Below are 18,374 nucleotides of genomic sequence, written 5' to 3' on the forward strand. Positions count from 1 at the left end.
AATTTGGCATCATAAAATGGATTTTGATATTAAAATAGAATTATAAATTCAATGCTAGTTGTATTTTGAAGTTAAATAATTCTAAATTTAATTAATTTTTGTCTTTCATTCATATTATTTAAAGTTTATCAATATGCATATCATTTATAGTTACTTGATGATGTGACATGGATGTATAAATGCATAATTGATTACAAATTTAGAACCAATGATTAATGCAAATTATGAAAATGAAATCACTTATAACATTTTATTGGACTTATTATAATATATTATGATCATCATCTTGTTGCTCACTCCGTCCCATTCAATCCCATTATCAAAATTTGATGAAAACGAATAAATAAAAAAATAAAATTATAAATGAAAAATATGTTATTTTAGAAAATATTAATAACAAAATGATACATTTTTAACGTGGACGAAGGAAGTAAGATAATGCTGCGCAGATGGTGGATGGGAGCAGATTAGGAACAGCACAATTCAAATATGTTTTAGAAGTAATGCATAGGTGTCATGCAGAAATGCACAAGTAACAAGCTGATTAATATCTTCAGACTTCAAAAATTAACCCAGAAGATGTCACACGCATTAAGGATCATAAGTGAATAAGTACTATAAGGTAATCTAACACCCTCTGGTTTCATATTCCTGTCGATTTTTTAATCACTCTCGGTTTGTAGTTCACCAACCAACGAAAATAAGTGAAAACTTTAAATTTAGTAAAATCCCTTTGGAGGTGAAAGTAAACTGCAAAAAAAAAAAAAAAGAGTCATTTCACCAACCAGCACCCTGCCTGCTTTCGGAGAATGTGGGGGGTATTTTTTGCAGATAAACACGTGAAATTATTTACCTGTATGATGTAGTGGGTATGGTTAGAATGCTGCATTGTTAAACAATAAACGAACGTTGTGAAAGTCTGTATGAAAGGCAAGTATAATGATCCATCTCCGTGCTATGAAAGGTTGAAAACTCAAGTAAAAGGGTGGGGACACTGCAAAGACATAGCAATGAGGCAACCAAAGTCTTTGTCAACTTATTATGACCGTTCTTCCCTTTACTCTCTTTGTTTCTATATACTAGTCATTTCCTCCACCAAATTTCCCTTGGTAAAGATAGGAGATTTTCATTTCTTTCTCTCCATCTATATATGTTCACACACATTTCATCATCTCTTGAGATTATATATTGTAAGGTTACTCTTATTATAACTTCTATATGAAGGTTACTCTCCGTGTCCAGGCAAATACAGTAGGAAAGCATGCCAGTTCTTCCCAAAAGAGAGCCGGATAAGCTCATCAACATTGGATTGAAAAACCCGAATAGCGTTCCGTATTCTCGTGTCACTCTTGCATCTGTTGAATCCTTATCTTTGCCTCTTGTAAGATCTTTTGTCTCTGTTTGTTTCATTCACTTGTTCTTCCTAGATATTGCATTTTTGCTGCATCGAATTTTTAAGTTTCCAGGACATGAGAATTTTGTTTCCAACTCAAGACCTTTGGTCGAAAAATTCTTGGTTATTTGAATATTTTTTTTAGATTACTCCAATGCAAAATTCATTCATTTTAAGGAATTCTAGTTATTATGACCTAAAGGGATGTTTTGGATGCCGAAAAATAGGTTCAGGAAGTTGTTCTGTTAGCGGATTTTGGATGTAAAGGCTGCCAAGAAAGAGTAGCTGACATTATGTCAAGAATGAATGGTAAGTTCTGATTTTGCCATTGTTGAGGTTTAGCGATTGTAAGTTGTTCTACAGAGCTAATTAACAGCAGTCATTAGTAGACTTGTGCAATGTGGGTCCTTTCCTACCAAATACATGTGTGGGATACAGAGGTGTCTGTGTTGTTGCCATGCCAACCATCGTTTATTATGCTGCATTAGAACAACACTTCAATTCCTCTTTTGTAAAGTACATTGGATTCCATTATTATTATTTTAGGTCCTACCAAATAAGTACTTTAAAGACCTTTTGGTGAAATTGATGCTCTCTTCTGCCACATTAAAAAGTGATGACTATACAACGTATTCTCACTTCACTCACTATTTGTTGCACTAGTTACCCTAATTATTCTAACTTCACTCCAGAATTTGTTAACATCAATGCCATCAAACTTTCTGTGAATTGTACACAGATGTTACACCTATACTAATAAGTAGAGAGAGTGTTCTTGACAATACCATGACTCTTTGGGACTACATTTCAATGAACATTTTAGTATCAACTGTGTTTTCAATATGAGCCTCATTCCTATGTAAGATGGCTGGTTTGAAACAAGCCACTGAGTCAAAATCACTCCATAATCTTGAAATATTGCAAGTCGCCGTCCTGTGATTATCAAGTAATTCTTTATCAACCTCCGGATGTTTTGGTTCTGCAGGGATTACAGAGTCGGTGGTGATTAGTGTGATGGACAATAAGGTAACTATAACTAGCACATACCCTGGAATTGTTAAAGTTCGCAGAGGACAGGTTACTCGGATTTATGAGAACTCCAAGAACAAAGTCACCCTCATGATGGGCTATTTTCGCTTGTCTTGTAGCTGAAAGCGTATGAGAAAGCATACCATTTACTTACAATAGTGTTAGCTATGTAAGTAAAGGAGGATTCACATTTATGCCTTGTGAGATAGAAATAAGTTACAACCAGCAATTGTGATCTGTTATTGTTATCCAGTATAGTGGGAGAACCTATTCCAACAACGTAGTTAGTTATGTGTAAGACAAAGCTGAGAAAGAGGGCGAGGGTAGTAGTGACAGGAAACGATACAACGTTTGTAAAACATCTAAAGACCTTGTTCAGTAAAAGATTGGTTGTAATGGCTAGGATTTTCGAAGGAATAACAGTAGATAGAACTGTTAGATGAAGGATGATTCTTTATTTTCTGAGATGCATGTAGTTACTTAAAAGTAAGCACTTTTTACAAGCAAAAAACGAGAAAGATGCTTCTAAAATGCTATGTCAAGTGAGCAGAAACTGAAGAAATGCTGCTTCTTGCACATGGAGAACCAGATTCTAAGCTAAATGGTAACCGAAGAACATCAAAGCAGAGTATAAGATGTAAATTTTGCAGCAAAACGGGAGCAATTGTATCTCCATGTTAATTAAATTTTGAAATTTAATTTGGTTTTTGTGGCAAAAGAGACGGAGAGGCATTTCACCTACAAGTAGACTTAACTGTGGATTCTGTTATGACTTAAAGTTGGAAATTGTGATATGAACATAGTTTGGATAATTTTATATATAAGTTACTTATTATAATGTATTTGGTAAATCATAACTTATAAGATTTTTTTTTTTTGAAGAAAAAAAATGTAAATTACAAACGACATGAATATAAAATAAAAGGGAGAAAATTTAAATTAAAAAAATAAAAAAGGAGAAAATTTAAAAATAAGGTTAATGACATCGGGATGAAATTATATAAAAATATATAATATACACTATTCATCTCGATAAAATTAAAATTATATATTAATTAGGGCTAAAAACAATATAATTAGATTAATTTAGTTTGATCAGTATAATGCTTTTGGATTAAAACAAAATTATAGGATTAAAACGGACTAAATTAATATATATCAATATAAAATAAAAATTTAAATTTTAAACTATATTTGACATATCGTTAAGTCTAATTATATTTATTTTGGCATTTTAACCTACTTACCAAAAGTAAAAAATGATTCACTAAAGAAAGGAAGAAATACAAATTATATATAATAATATTGTACAAAACCATAAACGTAAATCGGTGCAGAGAAAGTACATTATAGTCACTTTCAGATTATCTCTTAAAAGCAGTAATATATGATCATTCAAAAAATTTCCCAAACACTCCAAGTTAATTTAGAATGGGCTTTATTGTTATAAGCCGAGAAAAATGCTCAGCCAAAAATGCACTGTAATAATAGGTTGTAGGAGATTCATACTATATTTTAAAATATATTTGTATAAATATATACTAAATTATGAGTAAAGTTCTATGGAGTCCACCTTTAATTGGAGTTCTCGGAGTCCATATATGTTCTGCAAGTAAAATATAGCTTAAAATATTGCAAAACATATTATTTTTCGACAAACATCACTATTCTATCAAAAATCTTGTAGATTGCATACATTTTACAAGCAGAACATTGCAAAAATATATATTCTACAAAACATGTTTAGTTTGCAGAACATAAATGTTCATGTTGCAGAACATATTGCAGAACATACATATTGTACCGTAAATATATGAGATTTGCATGATTTTGTTGAAGTTATGCTATTTGTGTAACATGTTTTGCAAAATAACACGTTTTACAATATATTTTATTTGGAGAACGTAGATGGACTCCGAGGACTCCGATAAAAAGGTGGACTCCATAGAACTCAGCCCTACTAATTATATATGTATAACCAAAAAAACAAAATAATGATTTAATATGAAATTATATTAAATAATTCCTGATTATCCGATTTATTTCATCGATGTCTCCATCTTCTAACTCACGGAATACAATGCTCTACAGTAGACCATGGTGTTTCTTTTTACTAATTACATAATACATTATAGCAAATATTAGCAAAAAAAAAAATAATTTTTAGCATAAGACGAGAACTTTTTACTTTTACTAGATACCTACAAAAATTTAGTAAGCTAAAAATGCCATTAATAATAATATGTTTTGCGAAGAACATATACTCTCATTTTAAATTCAAGGGAAAACTTAGGTCGGCAAGGAAAGCTGCCGCGTCAATTTTTCAGTCTTCTGCGACATGTATTAACTTTCTCTCTACAAAAAATGGCTAGCAAATATAAATCTAAGGTAACACGCCTAAGTCTACAACTGTTTATCACGTTACTCATTACATACAAACTCGCTGAGTATAAAACGACACGGCCAACTCTTGTTATATCTATCAATCATCTTCCTCTCCATTTTGTTATCATACAAAGGCTTGAACGAACCTTTCCTCATTATCCGTTTCGGGCTTTTTGCCTCCCTCCCTCCCTCCCTCTCTCTCTCTCTCTCTCTCTCTCTCTCTCTCTCCCTCTCTCTCTCCCCCCCCCCCACGTCTAGGGCTCGAACAAGTGAACCTTAGAGAGTCATGGGAAAGAAGATTGATGCTCTACTTGGCCGGACATTCAAGGCTTCCAAGTTTAAACCTACCGTCAGCCTAGCCATCTCTAGGATTTCCATGCTTAAAAAACAACGTCAAGCTCTCATATCTTTGGCTCAGTCTGATGTAATTGAGCTCCTCAAGCTTGGCCATCATGAGCGTGCTCTAATTCGGGTATTTTGCCCTTAACATACTTTAATGTCTCACAAATCTACACACACGTTATAAATTCCATGTGAAAATTGTGGTGTAACAGATGTTGAATGTTGACAGGTTGAGCAAGTAATCAAAGAGCAGAGTATGTTAGATGTGTTTATCATGATAGAAGGCTATTGCCATCTCCTAATAGAGAGGATCAACCTTGTAGAAAGAGAAAAGTTGGTCCTTTCATCTTCTTTGATTTATGGTTGATTTAGTATGATGTTTGGCAATTTATTTGCGTACTGATTCGCTTCTTTTTTTCAATAGAGGATGCCCCGAAGAACAGGAGGAGGCAATTTCCAGCTTGATATATGCTTCTACGAGATGTGGAGAGTTTCCGGAGCTTCAAGATATGCGTGCAATGTTCACATCACTTTTTGGGAGGGAATTTACAGCTAGCGCAGTTGATTTACGAAATAACTGTAGGGTCAATTCTAAGGTATACTGTACTCTGTTGGTTGAAGTTCATAACTAATACTTTTGTTAATCCAAAATGGACACTAATTCATCAAGTATTTGTATGAATCTGTAAATAGGTCGTGGCAAAGCTGTCAACTAGCCGGCCAAACCTGGAGAGTAGAATGAAGGTGCTTAAAGAGATTGCTTCTGAGAACGGCATAAGTTTACAAGATGAGGAAGAATCCTCCATTACAACAGAGGTGAGAAACAACATAATTTCAGGGAAACAAGTAGACTGAAAATCTCAATTAGGAATATTCGATTGTTTTTATCAAAAGAATTACAAAAAAAACATACTTAGATCCTTGTAATGATTGTGCAGAAGAATTTCAATGCCGGACCAAAACAAAACCAGTCTAGATTGGACCACCCGACAAAATCAGGATCTAAGCTTGGAGAGATTTCTCCAATGTTGCTGGCGAAAAAAGAAAATGTTGAAGGCTTCTCAGGCTCGATGAAAGCAAAGATAAAGTACAGGGATGTAGCTGATGCAGCACAAGCAGCATTTGAATCGGCGGCTTGTGCAGCAGATGCTGCAAGAGCAGCTGTAGAACTTTCTCGGTGCGAGTCACATGATCCAGATGATCAAATTCCTCCAAGTTTTCGTTGCAAAAAGGTATCCAACTCCCCCGACTCTAGACTTGCTAACCATCATGAAGAAATGCAAATTACAAATGACAATGGAAGACCAAGACAGGAGAAGAATGCAAGAGAAAATAAAAGATCATTATCGAGCTCAAGTCCTGATTCTTCTGACATTATCCTACAAGTATCTGAATTTCCTACTAAAACGGAGGTCCAAAGAACATCATTCATGAGGGAAGTAGTTTTTGATAAAAGTGATTATGAAGGGGGCACTGAACAACATGCTATTTTCTTAAATGGAATCAAGGACTTGGAATATGATGGTTTGCTTGCCAATAAACCTTCAAGTCATAACTCTAAAACTATTAATGTTGACGATACCTCGTATGATATTAATTCAGAGCCTGCCAAATCTCGCAAGAAATATCCTTTGATATCTCAAGCTGATTCAGAACGGGAGCTAGAACAGGGGGCTGCAAACCTTAAAATACACTATGCTCAAAGATCTAAACCAGAACGGTCTTTGCAACTAAACTTGGAGAATAGGCCTGTGTCAGTGAGGACCAGGTGAGTGTATCCAGCAATGGCATTTGATGGAAAGCCAAAAAGTTGTACAAGTATGGCCAGTTGTAAGATAATAGACCTATCTTCATTACATGTCTTTTCTATTCCCCCTATTACTATAAAATTTCAATAGCAGTTGAGTACGTGCATTACATGTCTTTTCTAGTTTGGCCAGATGAATGAAATTTTACAGTCGTCCTTGTTACTTTCAAAATGTAAAGATGAAATTGTGTAATATTGCAACATTTTACTTAATACTATTCTCGAATTATTTGTCAATGTTGAAAAACACAATATTTCAAATTGAAACAGTTCCTAGCAGGGTCTAGAACCAGAAAGGCAGAAATATCACACCTAAAATAATTATAGAGGTTCAAGAATCAGGAAGGCTGACATCAAATTTTTTACGACAGTCTGTAAACAGCCCAAATCAATGGTTTGGTGATATCATGAAATGCATCAGTGGAGTAAAGAAGTATTCATGTTAGCACCGGAAAACCCAGGGGAGATGATTTAATTCAATATTTAAATGCGCCTGAAGTCCACCCATATGGCATCTTCCAAGTGTGCTAAGGGACATCAAGGGCGTCAACATAATTAACATCACCAATGTTCTAGCCTAAATGAGGATGTAATATATTTCATATATTTATTTACTCGTGGGATTAATGTGATATCATGATGAGCTAAGGGGATCTCTATTGAGTATCTCAATAAAGATAACCCCTTGATCTTAGCTAAGGATCTAATGCTTTTCATTCTTATAATTGAGCTGCATCAAAGTAAGGAGTAATACATAGAGACAGAAACTCCGAGAGATAGTTACTAGTCATGTACAAAACGCATTTATCAGATATTACCAATTTACCATACATACTGTATACATATGTCTGATATACCTGTAGAAGAATATATTGCTACTAATATCCCAACAGTTGTCAAAAAGTGTAACTCCATGCACATTAATTTTGCTGCCCCCTAGCACGTTTTGTTCCTTGTGGCATTAGATCAGACAAGGACTGCAAACTCACGCCAACATCTTCATCATATTCAATTCCAAGTTCTTCCTGAAATATATAGCCAACCAGATGATTTAAAAAAGGAAAACAACAACTGCAACGTGGTATTCAACAGAAAAGGTGATAACTGCTGATACAAGACCTTGAATTCTTTAAGATTCTTAGGCGAGTTCTCTGTTATAGAATCCCAAACATCTTTAAACATTCTCTTGCGCTTTCTCCACTGACTGATTGTACTTGAATACAATGCCTCAATGGCTTTTCGCTCCTCTGGACTTACCAGAGTGACACCTCCACGTAGTTTGGTCAATTTCTCTTCCATATTGCTTACCTGATACAAATTAAAAGGTCTGAATGTTTGGCTATAAAGACTTAAGTGAACAACTATCACTGTGCATCATGTATGCAAATATTCGTAAAAACGAACCTCCTTTTGCAGTTTCATTTCTTTGCCATGTATCTCTTCAAGAGTTAGATTAGACTGCAGAGATTTAATCTCTGTAAAAGGCCAGAAGCACATAAATTATATAATTACACCATAAACTTAGTTTCTAGAAAATAGTTGCCAACAAGTTTAAGAGGAGTACCTCCCTCTACCTCGCTGACTGCTTTCTTTTGTTCATCCAGCTGAGCTTGCAGTTTGGAGTTCTCTTCCTTCATTCGAGTAAGCTCTTCACTGTTTGGGATGTCAAACTGATCTTGCCGAGCAAGGTATATTTTTTGCTTACCGTACTCTTTGAATGATATCTTCCCAGCATCAGCAAGAGTGTCTAATGCCTTCTGTATACCAGTCTTTTTTAGGCTGAATTTTTGCAAAAAATCAGCGACAGTCTGAGAATTCAATGGCCTGTTTTGCTGCATTGATAAGATATATGATATATTTAAAATGGATGGTATCAAATTATCACATAGAACTATATTTGTAGCAACTCATACAACCAGGTGTAAACACAATTTCAGAAGCTTACCCTATTTGACTGAGAAGAGGCTCTGTAAAAAATGTACGTAAAAAATGTACGTAAAAAATGTACGTAAAAAATGTACGTAAAAAATGTACGTAAAAAATGTACGTAAAAAATGTACGTAAAAAATGTACATCGTACGTCGTATATTTTTTTAATAAAATCACGAGAAACAAACAAATCGAAGATAAGGTTATAATGTACATAGCATCACATGACACTCTTATCTATTGCCCATCGCCGCTTCCTTTGAGTACAAATCAATGCTTAGATTTACTATCTTTTTCATTTAAAATAATACTATGGTCTGCAAGTGACCAATCCCTCTTTCAGTCCCATCTCCCAAGATTAAAACCAGCAAACCCCCTCTGCCCTCAAAACATAGCTTAGGCTCCAGCATGATTTAATACTTCACTCTCCAGTAATCAAAAGTAAACTTACCACCGCAACGGAGTGAAAATACAGTACTAAAACATCTATGCAAGAAACGGAACCACATGTAACACTCCTAATAATGCCATGTTCCTACAGTTGCCTCAAATTCATCCCCCAAATAATATAAGTGAGAACTACGGAGTCTTAAAATTAGAAATATGAAATTTAGGCTTTACTTTTTGTCTATAAATCCAACCAAAACAACTACAAATCTTAAAAAATCAATACAACAAGCTGATGGCATACAAAAAAGCAACAAAAAACAATCACCTTAAACTCTCTCAAATAATCAACTCACTCTGCAATCAAATCAACTTAATATACTAATCAAACAAGTTGAATAACAACAATCACATAGTTGAATAGCGTATACTGTTTGTACGAAAAACAAGCTAAACTACATACAACATCCTGTAATTCTCTAGTGCCTTAGAAATCAATTAAAACAGGCACATAGTCGAAATACCGTATAGTGTATATAAATATGAATCTAAAGAAAAACATACCTCATTCACAAAATTGAGCACGATTCCTGAAAATCATCGAAAGGATTAGCTTAATAAACACACAGATTTATACATATATACTATGTTCCAAATGAAACTCATAACACCAGCTGCAGCTAAATGTTCTTCGATACAACGCCGTACACACACATATGTATGCACACAGTACGTTGCAGATGAAATTAAGAACACTTATTGTAGGGGAGAGGATAGAGAGAGAGAGAGAGAGAGAGAGAGAGAGAGAGAGAGAGAGAGAGAGAGAGAGAGAGAGAGAGAACCTTCAACATTGTCAGGCTTGGGCGCCATGGATGGGGAGAGTGGTAGAAATGAGCGGGAAACTTTCTCAACTTGTTTCTTATTTTACCCCCAAATTGAAACTTGGAAGTGAAGCTTGCACAGAGTGCGTGATGCACAGAATACTAAATAGGACCGCCTTTTGATACGACGTCGGTTGGAGAGTTTAGGAAAAAAATTGAAATTTGGGGAGCCCAATTAGATGTGTCATTCTTTTCATGGAAGCCCAACTTGTTTTACTATTGACCAACCCAGCTACTCATTTCTTTGAACTTTGAATTCTCAATTCTTTATGGAATTTTAAAAATTGAACGTTTTATTTGCTAGGTAAATTCGTTCAAAATTATTATATCATGTCATTTTAAAAAAAACTCTATAACAACATTTACCACAAACACACACATTTACGTAACATTTAGTAATTGCATAAATGTTGATCGGAACATTTATTTCTTCTTTTGGAATTTGGTCGACTTCTGGTTGGTCTACTAATTAACAACAGTACTGATGCAGGTGAATACATGAGGTGAATACATGAGACTAACCCATAACCCCCTAACATGTGATGGGGCAACCTGGTTAGGGCCCAACCCAGATCTAGGGTGAGGCAGACTCAACTGATGGACTAGGACCCCCCTCATCTATAGCATCCAAATAAAGTGACCCAGGCTGGGGTGCCAACCCAGGACCTGGATCCACCCCCAATCAAGACCCCGGTCAGGACCTGGATCATCTACCAACCTGGATCCGTCCCAGTCCCAGGACCACCCAGATAGAGTAGACCCGAGGAGGGCCCTACAAGCACATGCACGCCCCACAACCTGCCAAGGAGGGATACGTGACAATGACAGCTATCAACAACCAACATATCAGACAAATACGGCGCGTGTCAGAGACACCCTGAAGGTGGTCCTAGCCTGGACACGTGTATGCAATCTACCCAAGCCAGGCGTCCTCCGCCTCCAGCAAACAACGATCCTGATCTAAAGGTACCCACTCCTAAACTCTGCCTTTGGGCTATATATACCCCCAAAGATGAAGGGTTTAGGGGTTAGACACATTTTGAGCACACTTACTCTCATACACACAGCTTATACACACACAGCCACCCTTGTCCTCTTCACCTTCATCTTTCCCAACCAGACTCTTATTCTTACACCGGAGGCGCCGCGGGGACGAAACCCCCCTCCGGTGTTATTTTGCAGATACCCAACAGCAGCTTAACCCCGCTCTCAAAAGGAAGGTCTAGGCACGGCGTCGGAAGGAGCCGCCCCGCTCACCAGAGTTATTATTTGGCGCTAGAAGGAGGGGCGCTCCATCCTTGGGTCTCGGTGCCCCTAGATTCACCTTCATCAGCAAACTATTAAGAGAAAATTATGATGGCTAAGTATGTTCACCTAGTAAGGATTGTGGTGACTCAATTCGATAAATGTCATGTTGAGCACATTCCAAGAGAGGAAAATGCTAAGGTAGATGCATTATCCAAGTTTGCTTCGTCAGAGATAGAGAAAAGTTCGGGAAGTGGCTACTTCCGCGTTTTGAAAACACGAAGCATCGGTGTTAAGCTTGTAGCCCCTATAGGGCTAGGGACATCATGGATAGATTCCATTAAGGCCCATATTCAAACTGGTGGGCTGCCAAATGATGTGACTGAAGCACGAAAATTGACTGTTCGAGCACTGAGATATTCCTTGATCGACGGGATTCTGTACAAAAGATCTTATGTGGTTCCTTACTTAAAATGTCTCAGACCTGATGAGGCACACTTGGCCCTCGAAGAAGTACATGAAGGTATTTGTGGGCAACACTTGGGGGGCAGAGCACTAGCTCATAAGATAACCCGTTTAGGCTTCTATTGGCCAGAGATGATGGTCGATGCCAAAGACTATGTGAAGAAGTGTGATCGTTGTCAGAAACATGTACCGGTTGTTCGACAACCCCCCGAGATGCTGACTTCCATTAACTCTCCCATCCTATTTGTCATGTGGGGAATGGATATACTTGGACCTTTCCCCATGGCCACGATACAAAGGAAGTTCTTGATTGTAGCTAATGATTATTTTACTAAGTGGATTGAAGCTAAACCTTTAGCCAAGATCACAACTAAGCAGGTTGCACAATTCCTGTGGGAAAACATCATGTGCAGATATGGAATCCCCCGTATCCTGGTCACCGATAATGGAACACAGTTCAACAATGAAGAGTTCGGGAAGTATTGCGAGAAGAATGAGACCGAGTTATAATTTACCTCCGTAGCTCACCCATAAGCCAATGAGCAAGCGGAATTGGCAAATCGTATAATTCTAGATTGTCTGGAGAATGGGATTGAAAAATCCAGGAATATCGCACTCATCTCCCAGAATATAAGCATACAATGCTGAAGAAAATGAGGAAGGGCAACGATTAGCCCTGGACTTAATAGATAAAGTACGAGATGTGGCGCACGCAAAAATTATGGAATATCAGAAAATGACTCTTTTTACTATAACCTGAGGGTGAAAGAGAGGTTCTTCAAGTAAGGCGATTTGGTCCTAGAGAAGGTGGAAGCTTCTGGAGTAGGGCAGAAAGGAAAGCTCGCCCCAAATTAGGAAGGGCCATACAAGGTCAAAAGCGTTCAAGGAAGAAGATCTTACAAATTGGAGACCACGGACTGAGAAGAAGTACCTCGGACTTGGCATGCTCAAAATCTGAAAATTTACTACATATAGGTCGAACTTATTAAGGGTCGAACCCTCGAGGAACACGTTGGTGGACGAATTGTTGCCTATCGTATGGGCTTACCGAACTACCTTCAAGCTCACAACTGAAACAACCTCAGTCATGCTGGCTTATGGAGCTGAGGTAGTGGTGCTGCTGGAAATTACATATGCATAACCAAAAGTTGAAGCTTGCAAGCCAGAGACTAACAAAGAAGGCATGAGGTTATCCCTCGACCTAATTTTTTAGGTCATGGATAAAGTTAAAACCCCTCAGTGAAGAGCCTCCCTCTACTACAGTAGAAGGGTTGAAGAAAGTTTCTTTCAGGAAGGAGACTTAGTCTTGGGGAAGGTTGGGGCATCTAGAGTTAAAGAAAAGGAAAGCTAGCCCCTAATCGGGAAGGGCCATTTTGAGTCAAGTGCGTTCTAGGACAAAAATCCAACATGTTGAAAACCATGAATGGTGAGAAAATGCCAAAGCTTGCTATGACATAAACTTGAAGGATTATTGTGTATGAAAGAAAAGCAAATATGTGGCAAACACGGAATATGTGCCAAGTACTGAAATAGTACGCAAGGAAATGAAAATAAAAGTTGTCAAAGGTCTGAAGAGCCCAAGTTTTGTCCAATTAGAGGCTCGTAGGTGTCGCAATCATTCAATTGCAGTTAATTAAACTCGAGTAACGATCATGTACCAGTACTAGGATATCTTGTAATTGAAGAGTTCAAGTGACATAAGTAAATGATACTTGCAAAAAGAAGGCTTGTAGCCCAAAAATGCCTTGACTTTTTTTGGACTTGAAGCCCCATGGCGTGAATGTATCTAACAAGTAGAAATAAGGTCGATGAAACCAATTTCTATTCTATGAAAGGGTTGAACCCATATTTCAGGATGTTATCTACTTATGCAAGTTTATTCTTATCATCTTATCTATCAATTTATTTATGAGCGAACAACTAATAAATGCAAGTCCTGAAAGACCAACCGTCGAAAATAAAATATAATTGTATAATGATAGAAGATCTCGAAGGATCACAAGTCGAATTCCGAAGGACAATTAGGATGCACACTGAAAAAGTTCAAAGTCCATAAAGGACCAAAATCAGATAAGAGCAAAATAAAGAGCCACAGCAGGCGGATGAAGCCATGCAAGGCCGCGATGGGCATTCATCAGAAGAGTTTATAGCCTCGATATGGCCTTGCGCAAAAAAAAGGCACGTACAAACTCAAATTATAAGTTGATAACATAGATATGGGTAAATTACAAGGATTTTAAGGTTTGAAGGCCAACAACGCCCAGAAAGCACCATTCCTAATCGTCGTTACAATACTATTTTCTAGGTGGGGTAATCCACCCTCACCTAGAATTTATGATCGAACGAAGATACTATTTTCTTATTAAAAGAAAAAGGAGAAATAAAATAAAGTTTGAAGCTCAATTAATACCCAAGAGGTGGGATTTCTCCACGTGTTCAACAATATGCCTCCTAGGCGGGGGTAACCCACGCCTAGGAAGGCTTCAGCCGTGAAAGCATTCAATTATCGTTCAGGAATCAATATTTCTATGTGTGTTTTCCAATATACATCCTAGGCAGGTGTAGCCCACACCTAGGAAGGATTCAGCCACGAAGGCCTTTTGTCAACGACGAGGAGACAAAATTTTTAGGTGTGTGCCAATTTGCCTCTTTGGCGGGAATAACCCACGCCCAGGATTGATGGATCCGGGCTCCAACCACGCCTATGAAACATTATTTATAGGCGTGGAAAGGAAGTTGTTCCCTAGGCAGGGGTAACCCACGCGTAGGATGGAGGTGCACACAAATTATTAGAAAAGAAGAAGGCAAAATTCTCAAAATAGAGAATATTATTTAATGCACGATTGCATAAATTAATGTCTGATGACAACAAAAATTATGAGTAAACTCGTAATTTGATATACAAATTTCATAAAAATGAAGGAATTTAAATATAGAATTAATTAGAAAAAAATAGAAAATAATTTTTAAAATTATTTTCTATCCATTTATTTATATTATGCACGATTGCACAAAATTAAGTATGTCCGCTGACACAATAAATTATGACATGAGTTCATAATTTATTTATTTTTTTAAAAAATGGGTGATAAAAAAAATGCTACGATGAAGAAAAGATGGAAAAAATGGAATCTTTCAAAAGAAAGTCAGAAAACGGTGGTGGAGAAGGCCGGAAATCGCCTTACGGTGAAAAAGACTAATGAAGATTAAGGGAAAAAATTGAAGGTTAAAATCACGCCTAGGAAGCATAATTCCTAGGCGCTGTTCAAAAGATGTCTCCTAGGCGGGGGTAACCCACGCCTAGGAAGTATGAGGGCTTTAAAAGTCAAACCACGCCTAGGAAGCATAATTCTCAGGCCCTGTTCAAAAGATGTCTCCTAGGCGGGGGTAACTCACGCCTAGGAAGTATGAGGGCTTTAAAAGTCAAACCATGCCTATGAAGCATAATTCCTAGACGTTGTTCAAAAGATATCTCCTAGGCGGGGGTAACCCACGCCTAGGAAGTATGAGGGCTTTAAAAGTCAAACCATGCCTAGGAGGCATAATTCCTAGGCGCTGTTCAAAAGAAGTCTCTTAGGCGGGGGTAACCCACGCCTAGGATGCATTGTAACTATGGGAAGCTAAACCACGCCTAGGCGGGGGTGACCAACGCCTAGGATGTATGACACCATACAAGCCATTTTTTAATTATTTAATTAATCAGAAAATGGGCTAAAATGGAAAAATAGCTGAAAATTCCCAAAAAATAGGGGAAAATGGAGGGAAAAATCCTAAAAAATCGAGAAAATTAAAAAAAAAATTCTAAAAATTATTTTTGGACAAAAAAAATCCTGAGAATTTAGGAAAAATACCTGCGAGTATTAGGAATTCCTAAATTATTAGGAAAAATCAAGAAAAATACCCGGAGGTAGGAAAGAATTCCTAAAATATAAGGAAAAATCAAGAAAAATACCCGAAGGTAGGAAAAAATTCCTAAATTATTAAGAAAAATCAAGAAAAATACCCAGAGGTAGGAAAAAATTCCTAAAATATTAGAAAAAATCAAGAAAAATACCCAAGATAGGGAAAAATTCCTAAAAATTTAGGAAAAGTATTTGTGAGTACATAAAAAATTCCTTAATTATTAGGAAAATTTGCAAAAATTATTTGGAGACATGAAAAGTGCCAGAAAAATAAGTGAAAATATCAGAAAATTCTTAAAAATAGGAGTAGGTACGAAAACATATATGAAAAATTGTAAAAAATTTCCTAAAAATATATGTTGAAGCCCCGAGTAAGGCAAATCATTATAAACGTGTTGGTCGCTCCACACTTTATGATAACAACGATAGCCATAAAATGTATAAACTTTAACTTCTACGAAATATTTGTAAGGTTTCACAAAAGTTGGGGGGCAAATGATATGGGCCTAAAATTAGCCTAGAAATATAATTAGTGTTGAATTAATTAGACCTGATACAGTCCCATAACGAAATCCAATTAACGAGGCCCGAAGCCCTGATTATTTATTAATTTCGTAATTAATAAATATGGAAGATTAACAGCTCATTAGATGGGTCCAATCAGTAATATAAATCAATAAAAAATAGCCTTGAGGGCACCTACACCCACAAGGAGTCCGATTCCTTGATTTTAGGACTTCAAAGTCTATCTAAAGTCTGAGACTTGTTCAACAAGTCTCCTGACCCTAGTCCAATTCAAGGACTCCCAACATTTATATAAGGGGTCTCACCTCTCCTCTCAGAGCTACGTTTTCTGGCTTGATTCTCTAATTCACAGAGATACGTAGACATCTCGTAAAGACAGAGTTAAATTACAAAACACGAGAGCTGCCATTAAAGGCCTTGAGCTCCCGAATCTTAGTAATAATTACAGCAATTATTATACCCTAAATTTTTATCCATGACAACTAGCAAAGACCAAGTTTGCAGTATCTACTAGGGGTGTACGCGATTCGGATCGGATCAGATCGATTTTGGGGTTAAAGTCGAACCAAACCGCGAAGAGCGGTTTTAGAATATTGTCATCTGCAACCACAAATGCGGTTGCGGTTAAGCGCGTCAATTGCGGTTGCGAATTTGTGGTTATTGCGGATCGGTTAGTGGTTCAACAACTTATATTAAAATAATTAATAATTTGTAAAAAAATAAATTCGGAATATTAATAAATTCAAATTTAAGTTACATGATAAATTTACATTCAAAAATAAAATACAAACTAATGCTCCGTGTGGAGCAAGAATATTAAAAACATACAAAAATATAGAGGTGAGAGAAAAAAAAAGAAAGGATAAAAATAAAATTACATGTTAATTACATTTTTTATTTATTTTGGTTATATATCTTACAATGATTGTGAATCTTATGAATGAAGTCTTAACATTAACCTAAAATTAGTTAATAAATGTGTATACTTATTAATTTATATGATATCAACTATATTTTTGGAAATATATTTTATTATAAATATATGTTGTGAGTTGCGGTTGCGGTTGCGATTTTCAAGAATTTAAAACCGTATCCAAACCGCGAATGAGCGGTTTTTAAAATTTAAATTCACAAACAACCCGCGTTTCGCGATTATCCGCAAAATACGGTTCGGTTACGAGCGGTTGGATGCGGTTGAGCGGTTCATCTGTACACCCCTAGTATCTACTTCTCCAATCGGTTGCAGGGCTGACAGACTAAGCATTAAATGAAGTGAAAAACCTTAATTTGTGCTTCAGTTGTTCTGCAATACAATCCTGTGTTTTCCTTTTTAAGATCAAGTGCCCTACCTGTATTTTCCTCAGTAAACATCATAGTTTAAGCACAATATTTTCTTTTTGTAATTGAGTTTTAAAGCATGATCCTCGACAAAATGTTCAATACTTGCATTTTATGTCGTCCAATGTACTGACATTTATTCATATCAAGCACTAAGCTAGTACAAGAAGTACAATGGAACGATGCACAGTGATAGTGAGTGACTTCAGTACAGTAAATAACTATAGAGGAGGGGCATACAGGATCCACCGAAAGGCCATGCATACTACTAGCTGATAAAGTTTTTATTTCTATCTTACGGCATATATAATTTGGGTTAAATATCAAAGTGGTCACTTAACTGTAAGCCATATATCAGTTTGATCATTAAATTTATCGGGATATCATTTGAATCACTAAAGTCATAATAAATATCGAACAGATACCTCAATATAGGTGCTCGGGAATTAAAAATTATTTTTATAGAGTTCTATATATTTTTCTTGAATTCTATTATAACCAAATGAAAATGTATGAATTCTAGTATTTTTGATAATATAGTGAGATTTTTAAAAATTGATCTACTATTTATTTTTAATTTTATAGTTATATTTTTTGACTTAAATAAAAATAATTAGTAGATAAATTTTTAAAAATCTCACTAGATCATCTAAAATAATAGGAATTCATAACTTTTCATTTGGTTGTAATAGGATTCAAGAAACATGTATAAAACTCCATAAAATAATTTTTATTTCTCGAGCACC

General features: G+C 36.2%; 3 protein-coding genes across 3 annotated transcripts; 2 read left to right on the forward strand and 1 right to left on the reverse strand.

Moving 5' to 3' along the window:
- The first annotated feature begins 1,047 nt into the window (after positions 1 to 1,047).
- On the forward strand, positions 1,048 to 2,887 carry LOC141724957 (uncharacterized). Its single transcript, XM_074527280.1, has 3 exons — positions 1,048 to 1,381; positions 1,621 to 1,702; positions 2,379 to 2,887. The coding sequence occupies exons 1-3, from the start codon at positions 1,262 to 1,264 to the stop codon at positions 2,543 to 2,545; spliced, it is 369 nt and encodes a 122-aa protein (XP_074383381.1). The 5' UTR covers positions 1,048 to 1,261; the 3' UTR covers positions 2,546 to 2,887.
- A 1,872-nt stretch (positions 2,888 to 4,759) lies between these two features.
- LOC141724958 (uncharacterized) lies at positions 4,760 to 7,213 on the forward strand. The gene is made up of 5 exons (XM_074527281.1): positions 4,760 to 5,279; positions 5,379 to 5,482; positions 5,574 to 5,745; positions 5,843 to 5,965; positions 6,088 to 7,213. Exons 1-5 carry the CDS (start codon positions 5,094 to 5,096, stop codon positions 6,919 to 6,921), a joined length of 1,419 nt encoding a protein of 472 aa, XP_074383382.1. The 5' UTR covers positions 4,760 to 5,093; the 3' UTR covers positions 6,922 to 7,213.
- A 447-nt stretch (positions 7,214 to 7,660) lies between these two features.
- On the reverse strand, positions 7,661 to 10,241 carry LOC141661649 (homologous-pairing protein 2 homolog). The gene is made up of 6 exons (XM_074468657.1): positions 10,115 to 10,241; positions 9,837 to 9,862; positions 8,521 to 8,788; positions 8,361 to 8,431; positions 8,076 to 8,264; positions 7,661 to 7,981 (listed from the first exon to the last, which is right to left on the reverse strand). The coding sequence occupies exons 1-6, from the start codon at positions 10,140 to 10,142 to the stop codon at positions 7,877 to 7,879; spliced, it is 687 nt and encodes a 228-aa protein (XP_074324758.1). The 5' UTR covers positions 10,143 to 10,241; the 3' UTR covers positions 7,661 to 7,876.
- Positions 10,242 to 18,374: the final 8,133 nt, after the last annotated feature.

Source organism: Apium graveolens, chromosome 5 (assembly GCF_009905375.1).
Source record: "Apium graveolens cultivar Ventura chromosome 5, ASM990537v1, whole genome shotgun sequence".
Taxonomy (NCBI): domain Eukaryota; kingdom Viridiplantae; phylum Streptophyta; class Magnoliopsida; order Apiales; family Apiaceae; genus Apium; species Apium graveolens.

Excerpts from the sequence above, each read along its gene's own strand:
- LOC141724957 (XM_074527280.1), top strand. The coding sequence starts at position 1,262 with ATGCCAGTTCTTCCCAAAAGAGAGCCGGATAAGCTCATCAACATTGGA. Across the intron at positions 1,382-1,620 it reads AATCCTTATCTTTGCCTCTT|GTTCAGGAAGTTGTTCTGTT; the intron begins GTAAGATCTTTT and ends GCCGAAAAATAG. Across the intron at positions 1,703-2,378 it reads CATTATGTCAAGAATGAATG|GGATTACAGAGTCGGTGGTG; the intron begins GTAAGTTCTGAT and ends TTGGTTCTGCAG.
- LOC141724958 (XM_074527281.1), top strand. The coding sequence starts at position 5,094 with ATGGGAAAGAAGATTGATGCTCTACTTGGCCGGACATTCAAGGCTTCC. Across the intron at positions 5,746-5,842 it reads ACTGTAGGGTCAATTCTAAG|GTCGTGGCAAAGCTGTCAAC; the intron begins GTATACTGTACT and ends ATCTGTAAATAG. Across the intron at positions 5,966-6,087 it reads AATCCTCCATTACAACAGAG|AAGAATTTCAATGCCGGACC; the intron begins GTGAGAAACAAC and ends ATGATTGTGCAG.
- LOC141661649 (XM_074468657.1), bottom strand. The coding sequence starts at position 10,142 with ATGGCGCCCAAGCCTGACAATGTTGAAG. Across the intron at positions 8,432-8,520 it reads AGTCAGCGAGGTAGAGGGAG|AGATTAAATCTCTGCAGTCT; the intron begins GTACTCCTCTTA and ends GGCCTTTTACAG. Across the intron at positions 7,982-8,075 it reads AGAATCTTAAAGAATTCAAG|GAAGAACTTGGAATTGAATA; the intron begins GTCTTGTATCAG and ends TATATATTTCAG.